This window comes from Camelus bactrianus, chromosome 25 (genome assembly GCF_048773025.1).
Source record: "Camelus bactrianus isolate YW-2024 breed Bactrian camel chromosome 25, ASM4877302v1, whole genome shotgun sequence".
Lineage (NCBI taxonomy): Eukaryota > Metazoa > Chordata > Mammalia > Artiodactyla > Camelidae > Camelus > Camelus bactrianus.
The window spans coordinates 26106063-26132665 of record NC_133563.1 but is presented as its reverse complement, the minus strand read 5'-3'; the positions used below and the strand labels follow the sequence as shown (position 1 = coordinate 26132665).

Sequence of the window (26603 nt, the reverse complement as noted above, 5' to 3'; positions counted from 1 at the left end):
GTGAGTTAAAGCTAAAGTCTCATTTAAAATTTAAACAGAAACAGACTCGCAAACATAGTAACCAGTCTTATGGTTACCAGGGGAAAGGGGGTGAGAAGGGATAAATTTGGGAGTTTGAGATTTGCAAATGATAACCACTATATATAAAAATAGATTAAAAACAAATTTCTTCTGTATAGCACAGGGAACTATATTCAATATCTTGTAAATAACCTTTAATGAAAAAGAATATGAAAATGAATATATGCATGACTGGGACATTGTGCTGTACACCAGAAAATGACACATTGTAACTGACTATTCGTCAATTAAAAAAAAAGAAAATAATAAAATAAAATTTAAGAATTTGCAGAAATCAACCTATTTGCTAAAAGTTGTTTCTGTTTTTAATTCACAGACATAATGAGAAGAAATAGAGATCGGTGTGTGGGTGGAGTGGTAAGTATAAAAGAGTTATTTTTAATAAATGATGCACAAAAGCACGTTGGTTATTAAGGTTCGCCACTAAAGTAATTCAGGTATCAGCAATACAGTTACTAAGGTTCCACTGTCTCTTATTTGAAGGACATATAAATTTACTGTTGAATCTGTGGGCAAGATGTGGTGCAAACATAAACCAAACTGTTTTAGTTACATTTACTTTTTCAGAGAAAGAACGAGTACAGAATTCTGTTCACAAGAAAACCCTGTGAATTTAGCCCTGCACATGGGAACAGTCTGCATAATCTTTTTCTCTGCCTCTTCCATCAGCCATTCTTTTATGCCCAATTTAAATTTTGAGCAAAATATAAACTAAATTTAATAGTATTTTAAAATAATTTAGCACTTATTTCAGGTTTGCCTTCTTAATTTCTTGTCAACTGTATTTACTGTTATCGCTCTGATTAGAGAGACATTCTCACTTCTGTAATTTGTTTCTGCTCTAAACACTTCTCTATGGTCATTTCAATCATTAGTCTTGAGACAGTTTCCATAAATATTATCTGCCTGCCACTTAGCTCAGGTATCCATAGCAGTGATTTTTCATCCTTTATGGATCCTGGACTCCTTTGAAAATCTGCCTCAGTGATGCTCAGATGTACACATTTTCACATGTAATTTTAGGAGAGACTCGCTGATCTCTAGTAAAAAAGCCGTTATCCAGGTGTATGAAATCCCACTGTTGTACTGTGCAAACAAAGGAAGAGGAGATGGCACAGAGCACCTACTGTATACCCATTTTGTGTTGCTTTGATAGTCTCGTATAGATTCTCTTAAGTTTTTAGCCTCTGCTTCCTGGTTCGTCCTGCTAGGGATATGCATGCTTTCTGCATTGCTGTGGTGTTAGTGTCACTGGGCACGTTTTCATCTGTACCTTCCTGACCCTGTAGTTTCTCCTTTAGGAACTGTCCTTGGCAATTGAGAGAGACTTTCATTAATGCCCTTAGGATTATTGGTGGCACATACAACCTCAGGCGATACCACTCAGCCCATTTGTTTCATTTCTAAATAGAGTTTACCTGGATGACTTTGCAATACAGTTGACCCTTGAACAATTTGGGGGTTAGGGGCACTGACCCTCTGTGCAGTCAAAAATCCATGTATGACTTACAGTCAGCCCTCTTTATGCGCATTTCCTCTGTGATTCCGCATCTGCAGATTCAGCTAACCGTAGACCTGCAGTACTGCAGTGTTCACTGTTGAAAAAATCCACGTGTAAGTGGGCCTTCCCTGTTCAGGCCTGTGTTGTTCAAGGGTCAGCTGTAGTTTAAAAAAATTAACAGCAACAAATCCAACCTAAATGACTTTTATAAAAAAAAAAAAAGAGAGGGAGAGAGAGAGAGAGAGATTGCCAAATAAAGAATAACTGATTTCCTGAAATGGTTTATGAAGTCATATTTAAAATTATTTTGATATTGTTGGAAGCTATGTATTCTAATCAGCTGGAAATGCTGAGGGGAAGAACAAACCTTTTTGTGCAGCTGTGTAACAGTTTTCTTTATTTTTGAGAAACATGTTACCCACAGTGTATTCAGACTCTGGATGCTGTATTAACGTGGCATCACTTGTTAGCTGTGTTTAAAAGTGTCTTGTCACTTACTGTTTTGATTTCATAAATACATTCAAAGTGTGGGACAGTTATGCCTTAACCCCTTTATCTTTGAAGGAAAAAAAATACCATCTCAGTCCTTTTTGTCTGCTGAGCTAGTATTATTGACAGTATAACAATTCACTTTTTTTTAGCAATGTTCTTACAGTCTCTTTATAGATCTTCTTAAAACTTGTCTCAAGTCGTTTCTCTTCTAGAAAAAGTATCCTCTAACAAAAATCAAACATTTTGAAATATATTTTTGTAACATTAATAACATATTAATACATAGTTTTATAACATTTCTAACTTTTCCTCATGCTTTTGTGTAAGAATATGGCTCCCTACCCCAGTCCCCTTTCCCGGAGGTACAGCAGTAATGCTGTGCACAGACATCAGCGTAACCAGAGGGAAAGTCTAGGCAACCATCTCCTTCTTGCCTTACCACGCTGGAGATAATGACAGGTTATAATCAGAAATTTGATTTGAAAATAAAAATTGTAGGGGTCACATTTGAAACCCTGTGGTCCACAAAACTCTACTGCGTCTATATTCTTGCTTAGAAAGTTCTATTAATGTTATTTAGAGTTTTAAAGGAGTAATTATTATAATAAAATTATGCCTTCATGTCCTTAGGTGCATTCATTTGATGGTACCAAGGAAGCGGCAGCTGCTTTGATGGATTTGGGTCTCTATATAGGATTTAATGGTTGGTAGGTCCCATGTTATTTTTTGTTGTTGTTTTTTTTTCAACTTTTATATTAAGCAGATTCCTTAAATTATTTTATAATGAATTGCTGATAAAGATTTGAATTTGTTTTTATTAAAAGTTGTATATTTTGCATTGATCTTTGCCTGTGAATTTTAGTAATTAACCCAAGAAATTAAACAATACGTTACTATTACAAGTTAAAGCTCCAAAGTTAGAAACTGCTCTCCTGGGTTTTAGTCATGGAAAACAATATTCCGTTGTATCAGCAGCTTGCTTTCTCTAGCAATGCAATTTGTTCTCAGGTCATTTTATCCCTTTAAAATGTGTTCACAGCACTATGTATACACACACACAAGTGATGTCTGACTAGGGGCAAAGGTCATAGTATGACATGATCGTCTTATGTATCTCTCTAGGCCAAGAAACTGAGGCTCAGAGAAGCTGAGAAACATATTAAGTCACTTAAAGTGTGAGAGCCTGTGTCCTCTTCCCATTCTGTGACCCTCCTGCTGTTTTACACACTCAAGCCTCATGCACCCAGTGCAATCAGCTAGCACAGCTGGGTCCCTGAGCTCATTTTCTTCCAGATGATTTGGTGAGCTTACACCAGTGTCTTCTCAGGCTGTCAATGTAGCGCATCAAATAAACGGCAGATAGTAAGATTTGCTTTCCCTCTTCAGTATTCCATTCCCTTAAAATCACTACTTTTCCGATTACACTATTTTTTTTCTAAACTCCCCTTTGGAAAATAGAATCATGAAATTAATTATTTGGTGGGTAGAGTTCAGACTTATTTAAGTGTCCTAGATGCTCCTTCTGTGTTTTAAATTAATAATTTAATTCACTTTTCCATTAAGTTGGAAAGAATGCATGCATTATGAAGTAGTACTAGGAGGCTTAGAAACAGTCTCCCAGCAGGCCCTCTTCCCAAGTCAGCTTTACCGAGGACAGCTGCTCTGCTGGTTATCACCATGTATCTAACGTGCATATGCCGTTATTTCTTGACTCAATCCCTTTAATTGTCTATTTCCACTAAGGTATATGAGCATTTCAGTTCTTATATCCAGTACTACCCCCTCCCTTCATTATTTCCTTTGTAGCCCTCTCAATGTAGTTATTTCAGAATTTTTGGTTATATGCATATTGCATGTTTTCATTATTATGTCTATGTAAATATTGTTGACTGCTGAACCATGCATGTACCCCTCTTTTACTTTCCTGGAGTAACTTTTCTCATTTTTATTTACTTGGCTTTCTTCAAAACTTGAAGCCTTCAAAATCCTTTTTTCTATTTTTCCAAATGAAGAAAGTTATCTGATCGTCCAGGTAATTCCATGAGTTCCTGATCCTTCCATCTTTCTGCTACCATTGGATTAGAGTCTTCTGTAATGGGACTACTATTTTTAGATCCCATTTTGTTTTGATGGAACACATGTTTGAAAATGAATTAATTTTAGTCTTCTTTTTGAAAGTTTGCCTAGATGAAAAAAAGGGGGAAAAAACACTTTGACTCGATTTTTTTTTTCCAGGGGCATAAAATTCTAGATTAGAAATCATTTTCACTGAGAATTTGCAATATTCCACTTCTAGGTTCCAGCTCCTATCCTGTTTCCCAATACTTTACCTGTGACATAGCTTCCCGCCCCCCACCCCGTGGAATATTTCAGTTATCTCTGGTATTATCAAAATGTGCAAAGGTGTTTTGATGAGCTGTCATTCAGAATGTGTGCGTTCTCGACTGGCCCCTTCCAGCTTGAGGCTCATCTTTGTCCTGAGAAATCTTCTCATTTTTTTTTTTTTCTATTCTTTCTTTGGACTTCTCAGGCTGATACTCTGATCTCATTCTTTTATTCTACAATTTCTATCTAATTTTTTTCCTCCTTTCAAAAAAGTGCTTTATTTTTCAACTTTTTAAAATGAAACTTACTTAGCTTTTGTCTTCAGTCTCTGAAAGCTTTTTTTTTCCCCACCATAATCTTGCTTGGCAGATACAGCATCTTCCCATCTCTCTAAAGATATGAATTATATTTTTAAAAGTCAGTTTCTGTTTGCCATTTAATGCTTTTTTCCTCAGAGTTCCTTTTGTTTGTTTTGGTCTCTATCATGTAGAGGCTTTCTTCAAACGTCAGGCAGCATTTCAGTTCTTATACTCAGTACTGTCCCCCACCCCATCCCACCCCATCCCCACCGCTTCATTATTTTAAAAGTGAAGGAAAAGAATCTGGAAGCTCTGTGAGGAGATAGGCCATCAACTGCAGCCCAGACGGCATCCATGGCTGACTTACATCACAACACAACAGATATTATGTGCCTCTAGGTAGAAGGTCATACCACCACCTAGGAAAGTCTTGCCAGAAAAATAAAATCCAGCCTGAATCTGATCAAGACTCTAGATTGTGCTCTAGGGCTCCTTTAAGAAACAGGAGGACACAGAAACCTGTTAAACGGCAACACATGGATGAAATCAAGACTGGGAGACTCTACAGGACAAACAACTGGGCTTCTTCAGTGAATTTTAAGGGGGAAAAAGAGATGCAGGAGAACTTAATAGGTTAAGAGATTTAGAACACTAGCGACCAATTGTAGTATTTGTCCCTCATTTGGATCCTGGGTCAAACAAACTTAAAAAGATTATGTATGACATTGAGACAGTTTGAATACTGGATATATTATAATAAAAAGAGTTGGGTTTTCTTAGACATGATAATAGTTTTGTGGTAACATTTAAAAAAAATTCTTATGTTTAAATAAAGATGCATGCTGAAATGTTGAAGCCATATAACATTTGGAATTTCCTTCAAGATAATATGGGGGGGAGTGGTAAGTGGATGGGACAGGATCAGCCAAGAGTTGATAATTGAAGGGGCTAGGTAATACCATGGGAAGGGAATTCTATATTATTCTAGTTTTGTGTTTATTTGAAACTTTCCATAATGAAAAGTTGTAACATGCCCTGAAATTAGAAGTGCAACATAAGGACAGTATTAGTCATCTCATTATATAGCAAACCATCCCCAAACTCATTGATATAGTAAACATTTCTTTTCACACTCATGGGTCTTTGGGTCAGCTAGGGTTAATTGATAGAGTTGAGCTCTCTGCCTCGGGCTGTATGTTAGGTTCAGATCTGTGCCATGCTTTTTTTTTTCTGGGTGCCCAGGCTGAAGAGGGAACAGCTACTTAGTGCATGCTAATCTCGTATCATCAGAGTGCCACCCAAATCACAGAAGTGCACTCCAGGCCTCTGGCCATGTCATCCCATTGGTCAAGCAAGTTCTGAGGCCATGGCCAGATTCAGGTTCCCCCTTCCTACTAAGAAATCATGGCAAGAGTGCAGATACATAATTCAATTAAAGGAGAAGAATTAGGACTAATAATTCAGTCTGTCTCAGGGTCTGAAAATGTTGATCTCCCAGAAACAGATGCATGAAAGAAACGGCCTAGCAGACCAATTCAGAAGTCCTAAAATGGACTAATAAGAGTCCAGAAAGAAGAGGAGAGAAAATGGAGGAAAAGCCCTATTTTCCCAGAATGTTTTCCGAGAGTTGGGGGTGGGGAAGAGTCTAAATTGCAAGGTTCCAACTGCTAAACTGGATGAAAAAAGTTTTACACCCAAACACATCATCAGGTCTCACAATGTTAAAAGTAATGGAAGATCCTGAGTTTCCAGATTTTGGGGGTGGGGGAGGTGGGGGTGGAATGAGAATCAAACAGACATCTCCTAATCAGCTTTCCCATTTCACACCGTGTTAAATACTCATAGTTCTAACAGTGATGGTGATTTTCATTCTTTGTGAAGATTCTGATTAGTGAAACATGAACTTTGAGCATCTGATACCTTCATACCAGTGAATCCCTGGGTATTTGACCCATAAAGAAATTGGCTATACCTTCGTACTCAGCTTTATGAGCCCCTCTAAATTATGCAAGTTACCTGGAGAAACAAATTCTTTTTAAAAAATTGTTTTACATGTTTTACATAGACTATTACAAAAAGTTATTGGGCTGATAAGCACAGAAATGCACCCCTTAAAGCAGGATCTGGTTGAAATAGATCTTAATCTGGATTCTGTGAAGATAGAATGTGCAAATACTTTAAAATTTAAAGTGTACGCCATTGTAGCCAACCCAAGTTCTGCTTTAGGATTTTGAGTTAGTTTGTAAATCTGTTTTAGACAAGTTTATAATACAAAAAAGTTGTTATTCATTAAATGTACCTTTTTATTTTATACATTTTTTTTTAAGCTCACTGAAAACTGAAACTAATTTGGAAGTTTTGAAGTCCATACCTAGTGAAAAATTAATGATTGAGACTGGTAAGTTTGCTTTTAGAACTTTAATGTCCGTATTAAACCATATCCAAAAAGAGCTAGGGAAAGGTGAACAGATACTTTATTTTAAAAAGCATGCTCAACATCAACAATTAATACTTTTCAGAAAACCTTTGGGAATTGTAATGGAAAAATACTTACGCAAGCAACTTTTTCAATTTTAGAAGTTTGACTAAGCCTAAGCACTTAAAAATGGAGCGTCAGAACATGTGGTAACTACAGAGGTGTTTCATTAAACAAGGAGTCTTAACTAAGCATTGCACCTCAGGGTTTCAGAAACTATTCAGAATCTTTTTTTATACAGTGTCTTCTTTGTAATGGCTTAATTGTACAATACTGTAAAGTACAAACATTTAAATTGCTTTAAGAATTTTGGAAATTAATCAGCTGCCTCTTGAAATAAGACAGAAGCTAGAAATTTTATCTACACCCTGAACTCAAGGCTCTTCTTACACACATGGACCTTTTTTCAGTAAAGTCAAGACTGGGCCGTTCTGAAGAAATCAGGTTTATTTCCTTGGAGAGTCATGAAAACTAAATCATCTTGTTAAAAGTGCAATGATTATAAAATGTGTAAGCTATTATAATTCCTTATTAAAGAAGTAGGTAAGTAAATAATCCCAGTATTCAAAGCCATTGTTTTGTTTAGTAGAGGCAAATAGAAGTTTAACTCAAATGTTTTCATTTTACAGTTATTTCTTTTAGCTTTAGGTTTTTTGGGGGGTTTTTTGTTTGTTTGTTTTAAGCATACCATACACCAACAATATTCTTAGTGTGGAAAAAGGAATAAAACTGACTTATAAAGAAAGCATTTAAGAATTTGTACAATTCAAGATTTTCTCTTACGCTTTTCTTAGAACTGTTAGCTGAATCGTGGCTTGTATTTTAGAGCTGAAATACTAGTTTGATAGTAATCATTAAAAAACAGTAATTTAAAAAGGTAAACCTCTTTAAGAGACTTTTTCTTTGCTTAACTTTAGATGCACCTTGGTGTGGAGTCAAAAGTACACATGCTGGATCAAAATATATAAAAACTTCATTTCCTACCAAAAAGAAGTGGGAAAATGGGCACTGTTTGAAAGACAGAAATGAACCCTGCCATATAATGTAAGTACTTTGTTTTCATGGTCTTCAAAACATTAAAGCCAACCCCCAGATGCCATTTACAAAATGAACCGAAGGAACAGAAAGTTGGGTGAAATCCAAATGGAGGTATGAAAGGTCATTTTAATACAGTGATTTGGAGGAATTCATACCTAATTGCTCTAAGTAGCTCCTCTTTCCATATCCTCTCAATTCAAAGTCATTTTATTACAGCAGTTAAGAACTTCTTGTCATTTTGGTCATTTGTCATTTTGCAGGGAGGGAAAAGATCTTAAAGCTGTCCATATACAGAATCACCTTACCTGGCTAAAGTTCCTTCTTTTGCCGGTTTCCTGCTGATGGTTATAAAAACACAATCTTGGCAGACCTTTTTAATGGTATCTGTATTTTAAATGATTTGACAACCTGAATAAACCTAAGAAATAACACATTCCTTTAAGCCTCTTGTATAAAAGGACAAATGATAGAAAGGATTTCCTACTGCTTCTTGGCCTCTTGGCTAAGATCAACTATAGAAAGGATTTCCTTTTTCCAACCAAAAAAAGGGCAAAACTTTACAGAATTTTATTTCCTAGGGGGAAAAAATAGTAATTCAGCATCATTTTAAAAATTATAATATATAGTGCATGTGAAAAAGAGGGGCTGTTATCCATCTGTCAAGGAGCTGCAGAGCATATAATTTACAGGAAAAGTTTATTTTAATGGGAACATCATCCAACTTCTTGTGTTGCACAATTTAACTAGACTATATCAGTCTATTATGGCTTACCAATTCAGGCACCTGGACATATTTATCACACATTCATAAAAATTAATACTGGATTGTTGCTTTTAGATTGTAGTAATTCCTTTAATATGCACCATCAATTTTTAGTAGTTTTTAACACATAAGAGTATTAGGTAAGCAGATCTAAAATTTAGCAGCCAGAAAAGTGAAGAATTAGTCTATAAAAATACCCTGGAAGGATTTTCCTTTATTAACATGCTGTTAGCAAAGACTTTAAAACTGAATGTTTTAAAACCCGCAGGGTGAGGAATATATTTAAAGTATGGTTGGTAAAGAAACATGTCATTTTTATGAAGTGTAGGTACTTGAAACTCAGAAGACAATATTTCTAATTAATTCTTTGGAGATTTAAGAGGACACTAGAGACTAGAAACTGGTATTTTTCCAGCAGCCAGCTTAGAGGAAGTAGTTGCCAACAGTGCATCTAAATCAATTTTCTACACTGCCTTAATCTTAGGTAAAAGTACAGCTGTTCATTGTGGCCACACACTTGAAAAACAATTTTAAGGTGTTTCTAAATGCAGACTGTTAAGAACCAAGGCGGCTTTTTGAGTATCAACTGCAATCATGAATTCCAGTTCTGAGTAGGTAGAGCTTGGGAAAATCAACATCTGTAAACTGAAAAATTTTAAACCACATTTCAGAAATACACATGCCTCTAACACTAAGTACTGATTAGCAAGTTAATTCTTACTTACAAAGCCATTTTTTATAAGCTCCATCTGTTAACAGTTTTATGTTTTAATTATTTTGTGTAGAGATCTTTCTCGCCTTTTAAATTCCTTGAAATGCATTTTGAAGTTCTTGCCATGTATCAGAAAAAAGGTACAAGTTACTGAGACTACACAGAGGAAACAAGACCATCCCCACCTTCATCCCTCCACCTTATGAATAGGTGCACTGTGTCAGGCACTTTGGATAAGGCATTATACAAGGCAGACAAGGATCCTCCTGGAGCAGACAAGCAGACAGAAGTACCGTCCACGATGGCAGTACTGTTACAGGGGTAGGAACAGGAGACTGGGACCATAGGCCAGAGCAGCTGCCTGCCCTGACGGGAAGCAGCACTTAACTAAGGTGGCATTTCAGCTGTTTACCAAGTTGGTCTGGGAGTTAGGCCAGACCAAGACAGACACCTTGAGCGAAGGCAGACTGGGGAAGGGCTCAGCTGCGCCAGGGAACAATGACTTCAGTGTGGCAGAAAGTAGGATGCACCGTAACAGGGAAGGTACAGTGAGGCTGGAGTGCAAGGGCTCTTGTTTGCCGCCCTCAGTAGTTTAAATTTTATCAGAACCCAAAAGACTGTAATCAGGAAAGCTGTTAACTGGTATCAGTGTGGAGAAAGGACTGGAAGGGAGACTGGTGGGTGGCAAGACTCAATATTATGTATTAATTTCCAATTCCAAGTAGTTAATAGAGAAAAAAATTTGTTGTTTGCTAATAAAATTGCAAATTGGCCTTTAGTGTCACTTTAAAATGTTAATAGATTTGCTTTTCGCATATTTTGATTATCAGATAAAGAATTTGTGTAGTCAATTCACTTAATACATATAATTAAATAAGGCTTTCATTCCAGTTCATCTCTGTCCCTAATTCCTTTAGGTGTTCGTATTTAAACAGCCCATAAAGGGAATAAAAAGCTTAAGACAGGATATTTAAATGTTTAATCTTGACTTTGAACTAATTCATGTATAAAAATCTTTTGTCTACATACAGTATTGCCAGAAAACACTACTGATAATTATCATTATTCAGGGAAAGAAAATGGAGACAGACACCTTTCTGTCACAGGGAAAAAGTACAGGGAGAGAAATAGCCTCCCCCTCTCCCCGCTAACCATACATCGTTCCAAGTAAATAACTTCTAACTTCCTTTGCTGTCACTGCAGTGGTGATAATGCATTTCTTGCTGTCCTTTATGACTAGTTCTTTAAGCAGTGGCTTTCAAACTCTGCTATCCTCAGTACCACACTATGACTCAGTATACATGCGCATATATAAATAAAACCCAAGCAAAAATGGAATAGTACTTCCCTTACTAAGTGCAGTGTGCTTGAAGCACATCACGACCCACCAATGAATGTGTAATGGCCCACAGTTTAAATGGACTCTTCTTTTCCACTGGGGTAATTCCGTAATTGCGGTACACATAATATGGGCTACTTTTATAATTTATTTGAACCTGGTTCCTGGCTCTAGTTATATGTAAGACTGTCCCAGAAATTTGTCCCTAATTGCTCTATTATAAATATCCTAGCAGTTAAACTTTTAATTTTGCTGAAAACCTTAATACCTGTTGAGTATTACCTGTTTATGTTAAAGCTGCTAAAATAGTATCTTCCTTTACATGGAAAAAGAACAATACCTTTAAAACAGATTATGTACTTAGAAATTTAACCATCTGTTTTTGTTTTATTTTAGTCAAATACTGGAGATACTGTCAGCAGTAAGAGATGAAGATCCACTGGAACTAGCCAATACGCTATATAACAACACCATTAAAGTATTTTTTCCTGACATGTAATTGGTGTGTGTCTTCCACTTTTCCGTCATAAATGTAAAACTTAAAAGTTTCAATAAAAGAATTCTCTGGAAGTTGTCTAAAGAGGAATTATCACTGCACACCACTGATGGAGTCAGATCAGGATTTTTTAAAGTCACTTAGTGTCTTAGTTTAAAACAGCGAAAACCGCCAAGTATTTCATTTTGTAACTGATTCAAGAGTTTGAAAGGCCAGTTTTATGTCAATGCTGCAAACAAAGAATGGCTAACAAATATACTGATTTTTACATCAAAATTAAAACAGCACATTTGGGTTTATAAAGTTTAACTGATACAAGCTATTTCTCAACACTGACACAATCTCTGAATCATGACTTTCAAACCCAGGTCAACTACATTGGTACTCTCAAATTCCAAAAGAGTGTGTCAGTCACTTCTGGCAGCCTATTTTTTCCTCAGTTTTAAAACACTGCATAAAGCATTTACCCTCTGGTCCAAATTACTTGATTTCCTTGATTTAATGTGATCTGCATTTCCCTGATTGGCATTTTCATTCTCTCCCACCCATTTTAAAGAAAAACTAGGGTCCAGAGTTAGACACATTGTATACTTTCATTGAGGAATCTTTGGCACAGTTGACGCACCATATTATTACATCTATTAAAAAGCTATTTGTTCAAGTTTGTCATAAAAACGTGAAAACATTTTATTCTATGTACAATAATGTACACAAATTTAAATAGGTCACCAAAGAGACCAGAAGGAATCAAAGAGGTATATTTACAGTAGCACATCACAGTAAACGGAAAACCATTCACAGATTCAACACTGATACTGTTTTTGTGCTTGGTTACACACTTAAGTGAAGCATATTACTCCATTTTGGATGAACTGAATTTTAAACAAATACCTCAATGATTAGTAAATGCTATTTTAATCAGTATCATCGTTAATCAGTTCTTCAGCTGCTGTGCCTGTGTGCTGAATGACTCCGTTTCTCTCTCTCTGAGCATCATCGTCACAATCTGTACTGTCATCTTCATTCAATTCCCTGTCAGATTCAACAGCAGCTTCTCTTACAGCTTCCTCTGGATTTTCATTGGGTGGAATAAATCCATTGTTGTTAGATGTATTTGAATTATCCTTGATATCATCTTCAATGTACACTTTTTGATGGCACATTGGACAAGTATCTTGAATGTACAGCCATTTCCGAAGGCAAAGAGCATGGAAATAATGATTACATGGTGTGATACGAGCAGATGTTGTAAACTCATGATAGCAGATTGCACACACATCATCTATTTCTTGTAAGTGTCTCCCTTTTATTTCAGGAAGTGAATTAATTTTCTTAACAGCAGTTCTACGATTCATGAATGTCTTCCAGCCATTTTTTGCTTGTAAGTAGATGTTAAAATACGCATGTAAGCACATCATACAAGCCCGGATTTTACTTCCTGACTCAAACATCATAGTATAAGCCCCATTTCCAAACATTACTACTCCAAATATAAATTCAATAATATTGCCTGTTGAACGAACATAGTAGACATAATCATCAAGCTTTTCCCAGAGGACATTATAGTAGCCATCAATCATGAATAACGTATAAACAGTGAGAGAAACAATTACTTTTAAGCAGAGTTCCACACAAAAGGCGGTAACTGCAAACAACCATGTATTTAGTGCATAGTGATGCCAAAGAACATAACTGAGTAGAACAGGAAGAATAAACAGGCAAGCAGAGACAAAGAGCACAGGAAAATGTCTACGGAAAGATGACACATGAGAGGCACTGAGAGACATCAATACAGGGTCTGTCATTCCATGGATGAAATGCAGGACTGCAGTTAATAAAAGGCACATGTTTCTACTTAAGCGAACTAGTCTCTCTTCTGGTCTTAGCCCACTTAAACCAGTCTGAAGAGCCAAAATAAAAAATAAAACAGGTGCTACAAAGCCAAGCCGCCTGTCATCTTCTTCAGTTGATCCAATAAAGGCCAATATTCCAAGGCCCAAATAATGGGCTACTGAGGAAATTACAGCACTCATGCCCAGTACAGTAAGTGTAGAATCACATCCACTAATTATAAGATTGCAAATGAGGTCCCAGAAATCATCCCAAGAAATAAAGAAGGAGTCAGTTTCATTTGCCATCCTTAAAATGTACATTAATACTGTAGCCTGAGCTGTAATTCTTGTTAGCCAAAAGACTCGCAGTACAGCTGGGAAACGAATCCTCTTCCATGTGTCCTCCATTAATAACTGTAATCCATAAATTCGATACATGTGCCTCACTAAAAGATAAACATACCTTGTGGAATAATAAAACCACTTAAGTTTCACTGCCAAGACAAGCACTGTATTTAATGTGAGAATCAAGGAAGAAGTAAAAACTAAAGTCTCTCGGACGTGTAATGGTAGCTCTGTGATTAAGCCTATTACAGGAACCAAGAGATCCAAGATAATTAACTGTGAATAGACGGAATGAATCTGCAGTAGTGTGATGTACCCAATTCCAAACGTTAGCTGCAGAACGATGAGCGCCATCCACAGCGAGGGGCCTTTTCGAGGAAGCAGCTCAATTCCAAATGCTGATGTGTTGTAGGCACCATAGAAGTCAATGTGCAAAGCAGCATAATAATTTACCAACACTGAAGTTGCAGCTAACAGAAAGGCTGAGCTGTACATGTAAAACTTGAAAAGTGATCGCTGTGACAAGATCAGAACAATACTGGATACAAATATACCTAAAAAAAGAAAGAAAAGTCATCCAAATGAAACATTAAGTATCTTTTCCCACTAATACGATATTCACTCTTCCTTTATTTAGGCAAGATGAGTATTTTCAAAGTGATGAACACTAAGCCTTAAGACAATTTAGGCTCAAAGGCCAGTAAAGGTATCGTAAAGTCAAAGTTCAATAGGACAGACCAAACATTCAAAATCTTCTCCCTTATTTTCTAACTCCAAAGTAATTCTCGTAGTACTACATGTCCAGACACCAAATTACCAAATTACCTTCAAAATGAGTTTGCTGTGATACATTTTAACAAGTTTTAAACTTGAAAGAACATGTGCTTTAGAAATTTATAATTATTAAAAATACTTAAAATAATTCCATTACAAAAACGTTAAGAATTAAAAATTACCAAAATGGAAAACATTTGCTCCTATCAAATCTTAGATTTTTTTCCTTAAAAATGTTCTTTAGGAAACAGAGTTTTACATTTACCCTTCATTCCTCCTTTTACTCAAACTGTGAACTCCTGCTGCCTCTTATTTTTCCTGCTCCTTAAATTTGAGTACTCTCCTATGTGTCCAAAGTCACTTTTTTCCTCTACATACTTTCCTACAAATTTCAGACATGTCCTCCAAGTTTCCTTTTTCCTGTACTTTTGAATCTTTTTCTTCAAATAGTCCACCCTTTTTATTGTTCATAAAATTATGAAAGTAACATTCAGAAAACATTCATGTTTTAATCAGTCTCCCCCCACACTCCTAATAATCAGTATATAGTCCAATGTGCATCCAGTACCATCTTTGTGCTTTGACAAATTTTTAAGTGACATTACAATAAACATTATAACCCAAGGTTTCAACTATGGAAACAAAATCCAAATAGTCACTATTTCCACTTCTACATTACAATTGCAACACTCAAAATTTCGAAAACCTAACTCGCCTCAAACAGCTCTTCCTTGCGAGTTCCAATTTCAGTCAGAGGTGCCATTATTATTCTCTTAATGGTATCCCTACCCCACCCCCTCAAACACTGACAATTAGTCGCAAATTCTGCTAATACCTGTACCTCCCTTTTCTCAGTGACATGAACCTATTAGTCCATCTCCAAAAACTCATCTTGTCCAAATCCATCTACAAGCCATCCCCAAATTGCCTTTCTTGATGTCTCTGCTCAAAATACTGCAGCAGCTCTGAAATGACCATCAATTAAAATCTACATTCCTAGTCTTAACATACCACTCCTCCCAGCACACACACCAACGCTTGCGTTTGGACTTCCTTCCCAAACACACCTCTTCTTCTCTGCCATGACTGCAGCTGTGTTTATACTGTTCTCTTTGCTGGGCAGGATGCCCCATCAACTCCCCAGCTCCCTGGCTGTTCAAATCCCACCCATCCTGCAGACCCACTTTCTCTGAAGGTGGCTGTTCCTTCAGCTTATCTACAGAACTTGGTCAAACACCTAATACTCATGCATGGCCTGATACTGTAGTTTGCAGTTATCTAAGGTAAGCAAGGATCCTACCTTTGACATCTATGGGTCCCAAAATATTTTGTAGAAAATGAATACAACTAGTATTCATCTGGCAAATAAACGTTTCTGTCTACTTCTACGTTATATTTTTAAAGGAAACCACAAAACCACTTGGAAACTGAAACCTATAAAAAGGTAAGACAAAGCTGAAAAATCAGATCTTGGAGTACAGAAAAAGTGACAAACTCCAAAATAAACATCCATCTATCCACCTGATTTCAGCATGTAATCAAGACAGACACTGCATATTACAACGGAGGCATTTCATAATCTACTGCATGTAAAAGCAAGAGCTAGTTCCTCTAAATGATGACTTTGCCCACAAACTTAAATTTTATCCTGTGCCAGTGTGTCAGGTCATCTGTGAAAAGGAGAACCAAAGGACACAATCACCTAGAAGATGCATCAATCTTTGCACAAGAACCACTGCTTCCCTGAGCAAGTGGGCCGCTAACCGCCTCCCAAAGAGCTGACAGCTGGGAACAGGCCCTTTCAATAGAAAATGGGCTTTTTTGGAGCAGGATTAGAAACCCTTTCCATGGAAGGTAACAAGAAATGGAATTTACTCAGCCACCATATGCCATATGTAATCTTACTTTCTCCACACAGAAAAACGAAAGTCAGCATTTTTTCCAGAGACAAAACTGAAACTTAACTTCTAAAATGAGTCAAAACAAAATCAAAAGAACTTCAGTTCTATTTTATGCAACTTTTTAAAAGGGAGAAAGTCAAGTGGGGACTGTAAGTTATTTTAAACTTGCTATTCACAAAGTGGTAAATTAATCTCTACCTGTGAATAATCATGAACTGTGGTGTGCCATTAGTTATAATCAGATCTTTTTATTTTAATAGCTTTCTTCCCCCTGAAGCTTATTTTTACACACAGATTAAGGAATGATTTGGGTTTTTGAAATATTTCTGGAGAAAAAGTGTCATTTTACTTTGTGCAAATATACCAAAGGCAAAAAGAGAATGTGATAGAAAATGTGGTGAGACTACAGCCTCCAAGTCTGGATGTCTCCTAGCAAGTAACAATCCGATATCACTCTTTCTTGCTTAAAATTATTCTCCAAGACTTAATAATGACCACACATTTCAAGAATAGTATAAAACTGTTTTAATTCCTACCCAAAGTGTGCATGTACATAAGGTTCTTAAACTTTTCCTTTATATTCATACTCCTGTGAATGGAAATATAGAATCAGCTCTCATTTCACAGGGAAAAAGTCAGCTTTCCAAGTAACAGGTCTCTCAAGTAATATTCCTTCTCGTGGCCTTCAGGAAGTGTTGTCAATAATATCAAAGTTTCATTGCATTTTCACAACTTCAGACATAAAAATATTGATATTTAACCTGTAGCGCTAAGAAACTAAGCCCAGGGATAGAGTTTCTCTTTAGGGTTTAAGAGTGACCTGCATAAGTAGTTAAGGCTATATATAAATGCTACTTTATAAAGAAAAATCACCCTGGCACATTGGCGAATAGAATTAACTGAAATCACAACCCATGGATCCAATTCTCCAGTGATTAGAGAGTTTCACTTAAGTTCTCAAGGTAGGAAAAGAGGCAAGTATCAAAATCAATTCAGGAGCTTTGAAGATATATATGAACAAAATTCATGAGAGTTCAGGGCCTTTTCCACTTGGATTACCAAAAATGAGCAAACAAAATCAGACAAGCAAAAAAACAAAACAAAACCACCTTGCATGTTACACAGCAGTGTTTAACTCTTTCATGTGTAAAGTCCATTCATATCCTTAACCTTTTCTGGAAATGTGGGAATAAAAACTAGAAAGAAATAAGATATAAAACAACTCTTCAGGTACCTTAAATACCTTGAAAACATAATCTAAAGCAAGCTGTGGAAAAACATTTCGTGCCTGACAGAATAAAGACAGGAGAGCACAGAAATAAATGTTGTAACCGCCTTACTCCCAAGGGAGCCCTCAGCAATGAAATGCAGGACAAAGTAAATAAAATATCTTGAAATGATCAATCTGTAGGTGTACTTGATAGAAAAATTTTTTATGCTATCAAACTCTTTAGGTTAAAAAAAGGGTATTCTAAGTTTTTTATAATAAGATAAAACTAAAATTTTGCTTTTAAACTCAATTTTTAGTAAGTATGTTTTTATTAAAAATATGTGAACATGATTTTTTTAAAACTCCAACACTATAGGTATTAAATGAAGAGTAAATCAAGTTTTGCATAAACAAATACACATTTATAAATACATTCTTTTTTGCTTTTTACCCAAAGGGAGTCTCATCATAATAGTGGGTTTTTCTTAACCTTTTCCAAAAAATCTCATTTCTCATCAAAGAAGGTATGTTCTGATTTACTGACCATTCATGTTTCTTCCTCTGTGAACTGCCAGTTTATCTTTTGCCCCTTTATTTACAGAGCTGTTTTTCCTTGTTGAATTGTAGCCATTTAAAAAATATTCTGAATACAAAGTCTTTGTAGTAAACTGTGCTGTAAATATCTTCTCCAGGTGCATGGAGCTCTTTTCACTTTACTGTTGTTACCTTTTGACTAACAGAGGTTTTTAATTTTAATATCATTGAACATATCATTTACTATTTTACACATTTGCTTTTAAATATTTTTAAAGAACTTAAGGAAAATGTTCTATATTTTCTTCTAGAACTTTTAAAGTTCTACTTTTCATACTTAGGTACTAATCCACTTAGAACTATTTATATACTGATGTAAGGTAGGGGGTCCAGTATAATTTTTCTCCTCATGAATAACTAAAGGACTACTAATTGAATAGTCTAATTTACCTCAATTCCACCTCTGAAACACATCGTTTGTCTGTTTACATGGGTGGTCTGTTTCTGGGCTTTCTATTCTGTGCTATTTATTGGTCTATGTGTCCATCTCAGTAGTTCTCAACCAGGATCAGATTCTGCACACCTAAACCCAACCTCCCCATCATTTGGCAATTATTTAGAGACATTTTTGTCAGTCACAACTCAGGGAAGGGGAGAGCTACTCTATTTAATTGGTACAGGACAGGGATGCTACTAAAAATCCTACAATTTACAGAACAGCCCCACCCCCCAAAATCCAACAAAGAATTATCCCATCCAAAATGTCAATGGTTTCTCTCTCTGCAGAGAATCCCAAGGGTACCACTATGCAGTCAGAATTACTACTGCTTCACTTTGTTTTTTACACTTCACAGGTTTTCTGAGTTCTTTCTACATGACCAAAGATAACTATCTCATTCTTTTCAACAACTTTACTGCATGGCTGAACCCAATACAATGAACAGATCCCTTTTAATAGACATTTAGATTAACAACTTGTTTTTGTTTTGTTATTACCAACAATGCTGCAATGAATATTCTTGCCCATAGTTTTTGTACTTTATCTTTAGGCCAAATTCTCAAAACTGGAATTGTGAGTCAAAAATATATGATGAACTTCAGATGATAGTGCCAAACGGCTTTCCAAAAAGTAACAGCCTACCAAAATTGTTTAACTTCACCTAGTTTCCCTTACCTTTGCCAAACCCATTTTAATTCAAACTCTGAACACTTCACCAATCTCATTTCCACTTCAATGAGTTATCATTATATGAATAATACTATTAAAACAAATGCCTATGCTTGCATTTTCTGCCTCGGATTTAGATTTGCTAATTCAGCATTATGCTGCCCTGGGTTGCATTTCATTTAGCATTTAACACCTCCTAAAAATAGTTTAATATTCTTAAATATTATATATATTATGATATGATTCATTTGAATCTCCAAAATTAGATGATTTATATTCTGACCCGCTAAAATTCTTATTAGTTTGATATCAAATAAAAGTATACTAGTAACAGTTTTTTGGAGAAGCAGGAGTAAATTCTTCAGACACTATATATAAAATTGGATGCAGACTAAATTTCCATTTTTACAATTCCATTTAAAAGAAAAAGGTGAGACTGACAATTTTGTGATTTATATACAGCAGTAGAGAGGAGTCTACAACTACAAAAAACTAATCAGGTAGAACAACTGATTTCAACTATCCTTTGGTATCTTTTACACACAAACCTGTCATTTGCTATAACAAGTAAGATGCTTCATTGAATGGTCTTCAAATATTTAAAGACACTTGTTTTTATTCAGGGTAAATTTTTTTTTTTTTACCACCAAAACCAGTTTTCAACAATTTTATTACTCTTACAAATGTGAAAAATGAGCATAATTACACTGGCATAAAATGAGGAGCAGTCAAGCGTTGAAAAACATTTTGTATTTCTCATAAAATCTGACACAGAGAATAGTTTGGGATCCAAATTGTCAAATAAATAGCACCAACATTTTGCTGATGACTTCCAAAAACCGAAATATCTGTAACACAGGATAGTCTTAATTGAAGTATTAAAAACAAATTAAAGGTGTCATGTTTACTAATAGCTAACAAATAGCCCTTACTAGGTCCCAGGTACTGTTGTAAGAGCTTACTACCCTAATTCATTTATTGCTCTTAACACCCTAGGAGAGAGATTCATCATATAGTCCATCTTTTAAAAGGTAAAGATAAGAAAAGGGAGGCACAGAACAGGTAAGTAACTTGCCCAATGTTACATTCTTCTTTAACCTGAGAAATACAAACGTCCATGATTTACTACAAAAATAAGCAGCATGGATAGTACAAGGAAAATACCAGACTGCTTTATTCAGTGTTCTTAAACTACAAATTACTTAGTTAAGGAAAATGCTCCTTTAAAGCTCCCTAGCCTGAAGCTCAACTCTGAGAGTACTGCACTGAAGTACGGGCTCTCAGAGGTTCTGTAGTGACAGGTCATTAAGAACATTCAAGGCACTGGCTACACTACTGGCAGAATGAGTATATGAATCCTCTCAAACACAGCTCATTTTTTCAGAGTGGGGGGTGCCTTCACCATGGCCTCCTCTCAAAGCAGAAGTGAAGAAAGCCCCTCCTCCCACCCTCAGGTCCCTGTTACATTTGGTTATTTAGTGCCCCAAACAGCACGTGCTTATCCCAAATTTGATAAAGTTCCCTAGAAGTCTGTTAGCTTCTACTCTCTAGCAAGGTATCTCTTGTCCTGTGAGCTTGAGGAATAGAAACGATCAGTTTTCTCCATTTCTCAGTCTTCCCATTCCAGGAACAGCACAGGTCTTGCCTGTAAGCATATCATCAATTAACGTGAACAGGTATGGGAAGGAGGGGCTGGCAGGCTATCAGGCTCAGCTGGGACCACCTTTCTATAAGATAAGTAACTGCCTGTTAATTTATGATCATGATGAGTGACTTCTAACTGGCAATTATAAAATGCCTTCCCAACAGGTCCTCATTCTTACTAATTTCACTGTAATATTATTTGACTAAGCTCACTTTAACCCACAAGTATCAGAACTAAACAAAATAAATTAAATATACAAATATATATATAACAAAATATATAAAATATATACAAAACATTAAAGCTAGCCAATACTTTTTTAATTGAGGTATAATTGGCATAAACATTATTCTGAGGTGTGCAACATAACGATTCACTATTTGTGTACACTGGAATGCACACCGCTCCATTTTTGCCACAAATAATGAGGGCATTACTTGTTGCAGCGGTAAGCAGGAATGGCTGGGATTAAGTAGCTGGTGGGTTACTGAAAAGCCTTGTGCTAAAGAACATCATGCTCACATCTGTTACTTTTAAGATCTACAATACGATCATTACTATACCATTCTGTATCTGGACTGCAGCTGTACTGAGGAGGAAAATGAACCACGCCTGATGTCAGGAGATTGTTAAGCCTAGGCGCTGGCAACCAATTACTTGCTGTGTATCAAAAGCAAAACACTTAACCTCTACGACCCTCAGTTTCCTCATTTATAAAAGGAGAATAACACCACCCACCCTCCTGTGAGGGATTTTTGAAGGTTAGGTTAGATAATACTAGTGAAAATGCACTGCAGAAGTCCAGCACCGAACAAATGTAAAGTGTTATTTACTGCTAAAAGCAAAACTCGACATTACCATTTTTTTTTCGAAGTAGGACTAAAGCAGCAACAGATGACTAATTCAGAAAGGCTTGGTAAGAATCTCACCATCAGCCCGTCTTCTGCTTCAAAAGCACTAACCCACTAAAAACCGATCAGAACTACCTCATCAACAAAATTTGCCAAGTTCCAGTAACTTAAAAAAATTCTTTTACGCATAAATGCTTCTCACTAGGGTAATGCAAGAAAAGATAATGAAGTATGTTTTTAGCACTCCAATCATATGCAACGAAGACCCTGATTTTCATACGTCGCACCACTTTCTAGCCACGTTTTTATAACCATCAATACCTTCTCTATTTATGGAAAATTTTAGGGCTTATAATCTTCATGAGGATTTTTGGTAATGGTTTCAACGCCTGATATTCGAAACCTTATCTCTTTCGTTCGGATGTCATTTAAATGACAGCATACGAGTACTCTGCATTTTGCAAAGGGGGAAACTGAGGCCCAGGCCTGGGCACAGGAGCCCAAGGTCACACACTGAGAGATCCGGACAAGAGTTGCTGTTTTTCCAAGGCTGTCGCATAGGACGCGGTAAGCCAGCACTCATTCCCCAAGAGAAACAGCAGACACGGAGCCGCAGGCTCACACACCAGTGCTTCCTCCCCGCCCTCACTCAGAGGCAAAAAGAATGAACAGGGGGCAGACTCGCTGGCAGGACCGCTCCGCTGTCAACTCTGAGACAAGTGTCATCTCCTCCCCCGCGCCTAGCCCGCAAGGACGCCTCGGTGGGGGTGGGTAGGGGGGAAGAAACTGGTTCCTAATACACACACACCACGGCCTGCACGCGGCCTCCAGCTCCCTGCGGCACGTCTCCGTCCACAGAGCCGTCCCCCGACGCTGGCTACCCCGTCCCTCTTACCAAGGAGCCGGAGGAAGATCTGGAGCCCGATGCAGAACCCGCTTTGGCTGGAATCGTAGTAGGAGTTGAAGATGGCGTCGATGATGTAGAGGCAGGGCACCCGGAGCGCCACTTCGAGCGCCGCCCAGACCTGCTGATGGGCCATCCGCACCTGCTGCTGCGGGGGCCCCACCGCCGCCATGAGCCGCTGCCACACCGGGGCTGGGCGGGCCGGGCAGGGCCGCGCGGGGCAGGGCCCGGGACCGCGGCCGGGGGCGGAGGCGAAGGCGGGCGGCTCCGCCCCCGCCCTTCCTCCTCTCGCGTCTCGCTCACGGCCCGCCCCGCCGCCCGCTCGCGTCTCTCGAGCTGGAGCAGGCGGCGGAGGCGGTGGCTGAGGCAGCAAGCGGCGGCTCCCGGGAGGCTTCTGGGTGTCGGTGTTTCCGGCAGGCTATGGTCTGGCTCCTCCTCCCTCTACCGCCTCCCCCGCCCGCGAAGCCACCATCTTGACCTCGCCCGCCTGCCTCTGCCGTTGCTGCTGTTGCCAGGCCGGGAGACTGCGCCCGCGGTCACGCGAGACCGTGGAGCCCGCGCGCTGACGCCCGCGTCATAATCTGGCGTTAGGAGCGCTTCCCATGCGGTCATCACGCTCGGCGTAGCAAACGTCCCTGAGCGTTGCCATGGTGTCCGCCCACCTCCGCGGTCCGATCCACCTTCGCGGCTTTGGCGCCACCCGGTGGCGCAGGCGCTCTTGGGCGGCCGCGCCCTTTGGCCTCAGGGTGGCCGCCTCACCAGGGGCGGTGTTGGCTTAGTGAGGAAGTCCCTACTTCCGGGGGCGGGAATTATTAGCTGCTTTTTTAGAGCCCATTAAACGTCCCATAAATGTGATTCAGAGCTGCTTGGGAGGAGGAAAGCCAAAGCGCGTCGCCCGCCAGACCTACCCCACCCAACCCGGAGGCCTGGTCGGGGAAGATACTGCCAGGGCGCCTGGGCTCCTTTTGGAGGGAAGGCTGCGTACGTTTTTTGGAGCGGCTGGTTCGTGGCATTGGGCTGGGTGTGGTAGGCGCTACCGAGAAAAAGATCCTTCCCATCCCTTTGCGCATCACTCTTCCTGCCTCCTACCTGATTGGGCAGAAGTGCGGACACTCCTGGCCACATTTTACTAATGTCAAGGGCTCCTGTGACTTAAGGACCCAGAATTTTGGCCTCTGTCTGTGTTGCTTATCTTTGAGGTAAGCACGCCAGGCAGTCCTTTCTTTGTCACAGTAGAAGAGGCCGTACATCTTATGTTTGTGTAGGGGATCAGAACATGCCACCCCAAAATATGCCACTTTGACATAATTATTTTGAGCTGAAGACAGTTGAGAAACAGCAGGAATAAACAAAAAGTGCTTCATCTCAACATTTCCCCCCTTCCCATTTGCCTAAAAATCCGGCATAAATTTCCATTTGTAAAGGTGTCTCCCCTACCAAGAGGACAACTCTTGGACTGGATCACCCCCCAAATAGTACTGAACGAATCCTTATCTTCCGTTAGTTTCCCCCATATATTTACTTTCCCAGTTTGCCACCCCTAAAAGCCTAAACCCCTTTTCCTTTGTCTTGTCATTTATCTACAAATTCATTGTTCCTTGTTAATATGCTATAGGAGCCCCAAACTGTAGCCACCTCTTGGAGTTAGTCATCACTAGTTTCTCCCAGACATATGTGCACCACATGAGCTAATAAGCTCTGTTTTTCTCTTGTTAATCTCTCTTTTGTCAGTTTAGTTCAGAGCCGGAGCCACAAAACCTAGGAAGGAAAAGACTTTTGTCCCTCCTCTACACTTTTTTGCCTATCCATGTAATTAATATAATCTGGCTATCCTTATCTTTATGTTCCTTAACCAGCAAGAGTTTAAGTTAGGCCAGAGTCTGCACTGTAGACCAAGCCATTTTAGATTAAGGGCAATGAAATAGAACTTGGCTCACTTAGTCTCCTAGTCCAAACTGCACTCTGCAACCCAGTGTTTATCAGGGGTTCTATATGGGTGCTTATGGCTCTTTTTTGGGTCCTCCATCAGTGAGCCCTCTGGAGGGAGGAGAACTATAAAACTCCAACACCCCTTTCTCTGGGTGGAGGACTGTGTTGATTGAACCCACACCCAGACTCCTGACACTAGTCTCTGGTTTTAACCTTCTGTTGTTATCCCCCACTAATAATGACTGCCATCTATGTAGTGCTTACTGTGTACTAGGCTACTGTGTATTGTGCTAAGGGTTATACTTTACTGAAATCTTTGCATCAGCTTCACTTTGATAGATTTTATCTATTTCTAAGAGGAAACTGAGGCTTAGATAAGTTGTCAAGACCACAAAATTAGTAAGTAAATAAGAAAGTGGTGGGTGGCCAGCATGGCCATAGTGAAGGAGTGGGAAACAAACTGACCAGCTGACTTCCCTGATGCTAAAACTGTTTGCTGATTCATTCTTCACTGAGGAGAATTTTAACCCAGAGGCTGCACTCCCGGAAGGAGATAATAGGCTGATAATCTCAGAAGAATAGACAGATCCCCCAGAGTTCCTCGTGCAGATTCATTGAGGTTAAGAGGAATGTAGCACCCTGTAAAACGCCCTAATTGTTATTACCTGTTCTGTTCCATCCAGTTTTTCTATGAAACCTCAAGACCGCAACCCCAAGATGGGCCAGAGTCTTTAAGGCATTAGCCTGCTATGCTTCCTTTGCCTGGCAAAGCCATAAAGCTGCTCTTTTCTATCCTCCCAAAACACTACCTCCACGTCTCAATTCAGCTATCAGGGTACAAAGGCTGGTTTTTTGGCAACAACAGCTAGTAAGAGTTGCACCTAAGATTCAAACCCAGGGCTGCTTGAAGCTTAAAACCCCAGGCATCTTTGATTCCTTCCCCTTTTCACCAACAATCTGCAGTCAAATCTTACCCATTCTTTCTTGATGGTCTCTTATACCCCTCTCCTTTCTGTTGTCACTGTCACCATCCCAACCCAAGATTCTACTGTAGCTTCCCGATTTATAGCACCTTGGCCACCACTTTTTCTATTCCAGTCTGTTTACTTCTGTAGGGTTAATTTTCCTAAACAGCACATCTGGGGAGTAACCTTGTGGTTTTGACAAAATTCCCAAAGGAAAGCAAACTTGGTAAAATGAGAGAACTATGAAGACTTACATAGAGAACCTCAGAGATGTGAGTTAGCTACTCAACCTACCGGTATTCTGCCCCGATTGCAATTTAAAGCAAAATGAGGAATGCTAGTATGGAGAAAAGTTTCCACAGGGCTAATCTAAAACAGTGTGGAAGAGGAGACAGGAGGTGAGAACCATTACATTTTGACCACGCAAAATGAAGAATAAAATAGTTCATGGGTCCTCCAATTTTTATCTAAAAAGTTAAATGTTGTAAAAATTAAGTAAGATTTTTTTAAAGGAACAAATGGTTCAGTCTCATTAACAGTTTCTGTTCTTAATTTGATGCACAAATTTTATTAGTATAAGAATTTCTAATTAAAACTAAATCCCACCTTGGGCCCAGAATTTCAGGAGTGGTGGCACAGTCATTTTTATCTTACTCACACATGACTTCAAGCAAGTCTCTAAAATTTAAACCCCCTGGGTCTCTCTTTTCCCCATTTATAAAATGAAGGTCTGAAAAAGATCCTGGCAAGTACTTTAAAATATTACCTTAAAACCAAATTTATATTGAGGTCATTTTTAGAATGCTTTTAGGAATTTTTATATGAGAAGTTTTCAAAGGAATAGCTGCAATTCCCTGAATCTAATCTCTTTGGCTTCTACATTGATTTGAATATTGCACAACTCAGGTACATACTAAAGTCTACCCAGAGCAGTATGTGGAGTGTGTGTGTGTATTCATAAATAATCGGTGTTCAAAAATAAGTCTTTCATTTGGCTTTAATGGCTCAAAAACCTTTTAATAG

General features: G+C 38.3%; 2 protein-coding genes across 12 annotated transcripts in view; one reads left to right on the top strand and one right to left on the bottom strand.

Annotated features, from left to right (window-relative positions):
* TATDN1 (TatD DNase domain containing 1) overlaps positions 1-11596 on the top strand; it is a 30330-nt gene extending 18734 nt beyond the window's left edge. For all 11 annotated transcript variants that reach the window (XM_045508490.2, XM_074353047.1, XM_074353043.1 and 8 more), the window contains 5 exons: positions 398-438; positions 2705-2781; positions 7026-7096; positions 8092-8218; positions 11423-11596. In XM_045508490.2, coding sequence (XP_045364446.1) covers positions 398-438; positions 2705-2781; positions 7026-7096; positions 8092-8218; positions 11423-11525 — 419 coding nt within the window. In that variant the 3' untranslated portion in view covers positions 11526-11596. The remainder of the gene's footprint in view (positions 1-397; positions 439-2704; positions 2782-7025; positions 7097-8091; positions 8219-11422) is intronic.
* Positions 11597-12184: 588 nt separating this feature from the next.
* Positions 12185-23378, bottom strand: RNF139 (ring finger protein 139). The gene is made up of 2 exons (XM_010972622.3): positions 22678-23378; positions 12185-14253 (listed from the first exon to the last, which is right to left on the bottom strand). Exons 1-2 carry the CDS (start codon positions 22856-22858, stop codon positions 12437-12439), a joined length of 1998 nt encoding a protein of 665 aa, XP_010970924.1. The 5' UTR covers positions 22859-23378; the 3' UTR covers positions 12185-12436.
* Positions 23379-26603: the final 3225 nt, after the last annotated feature.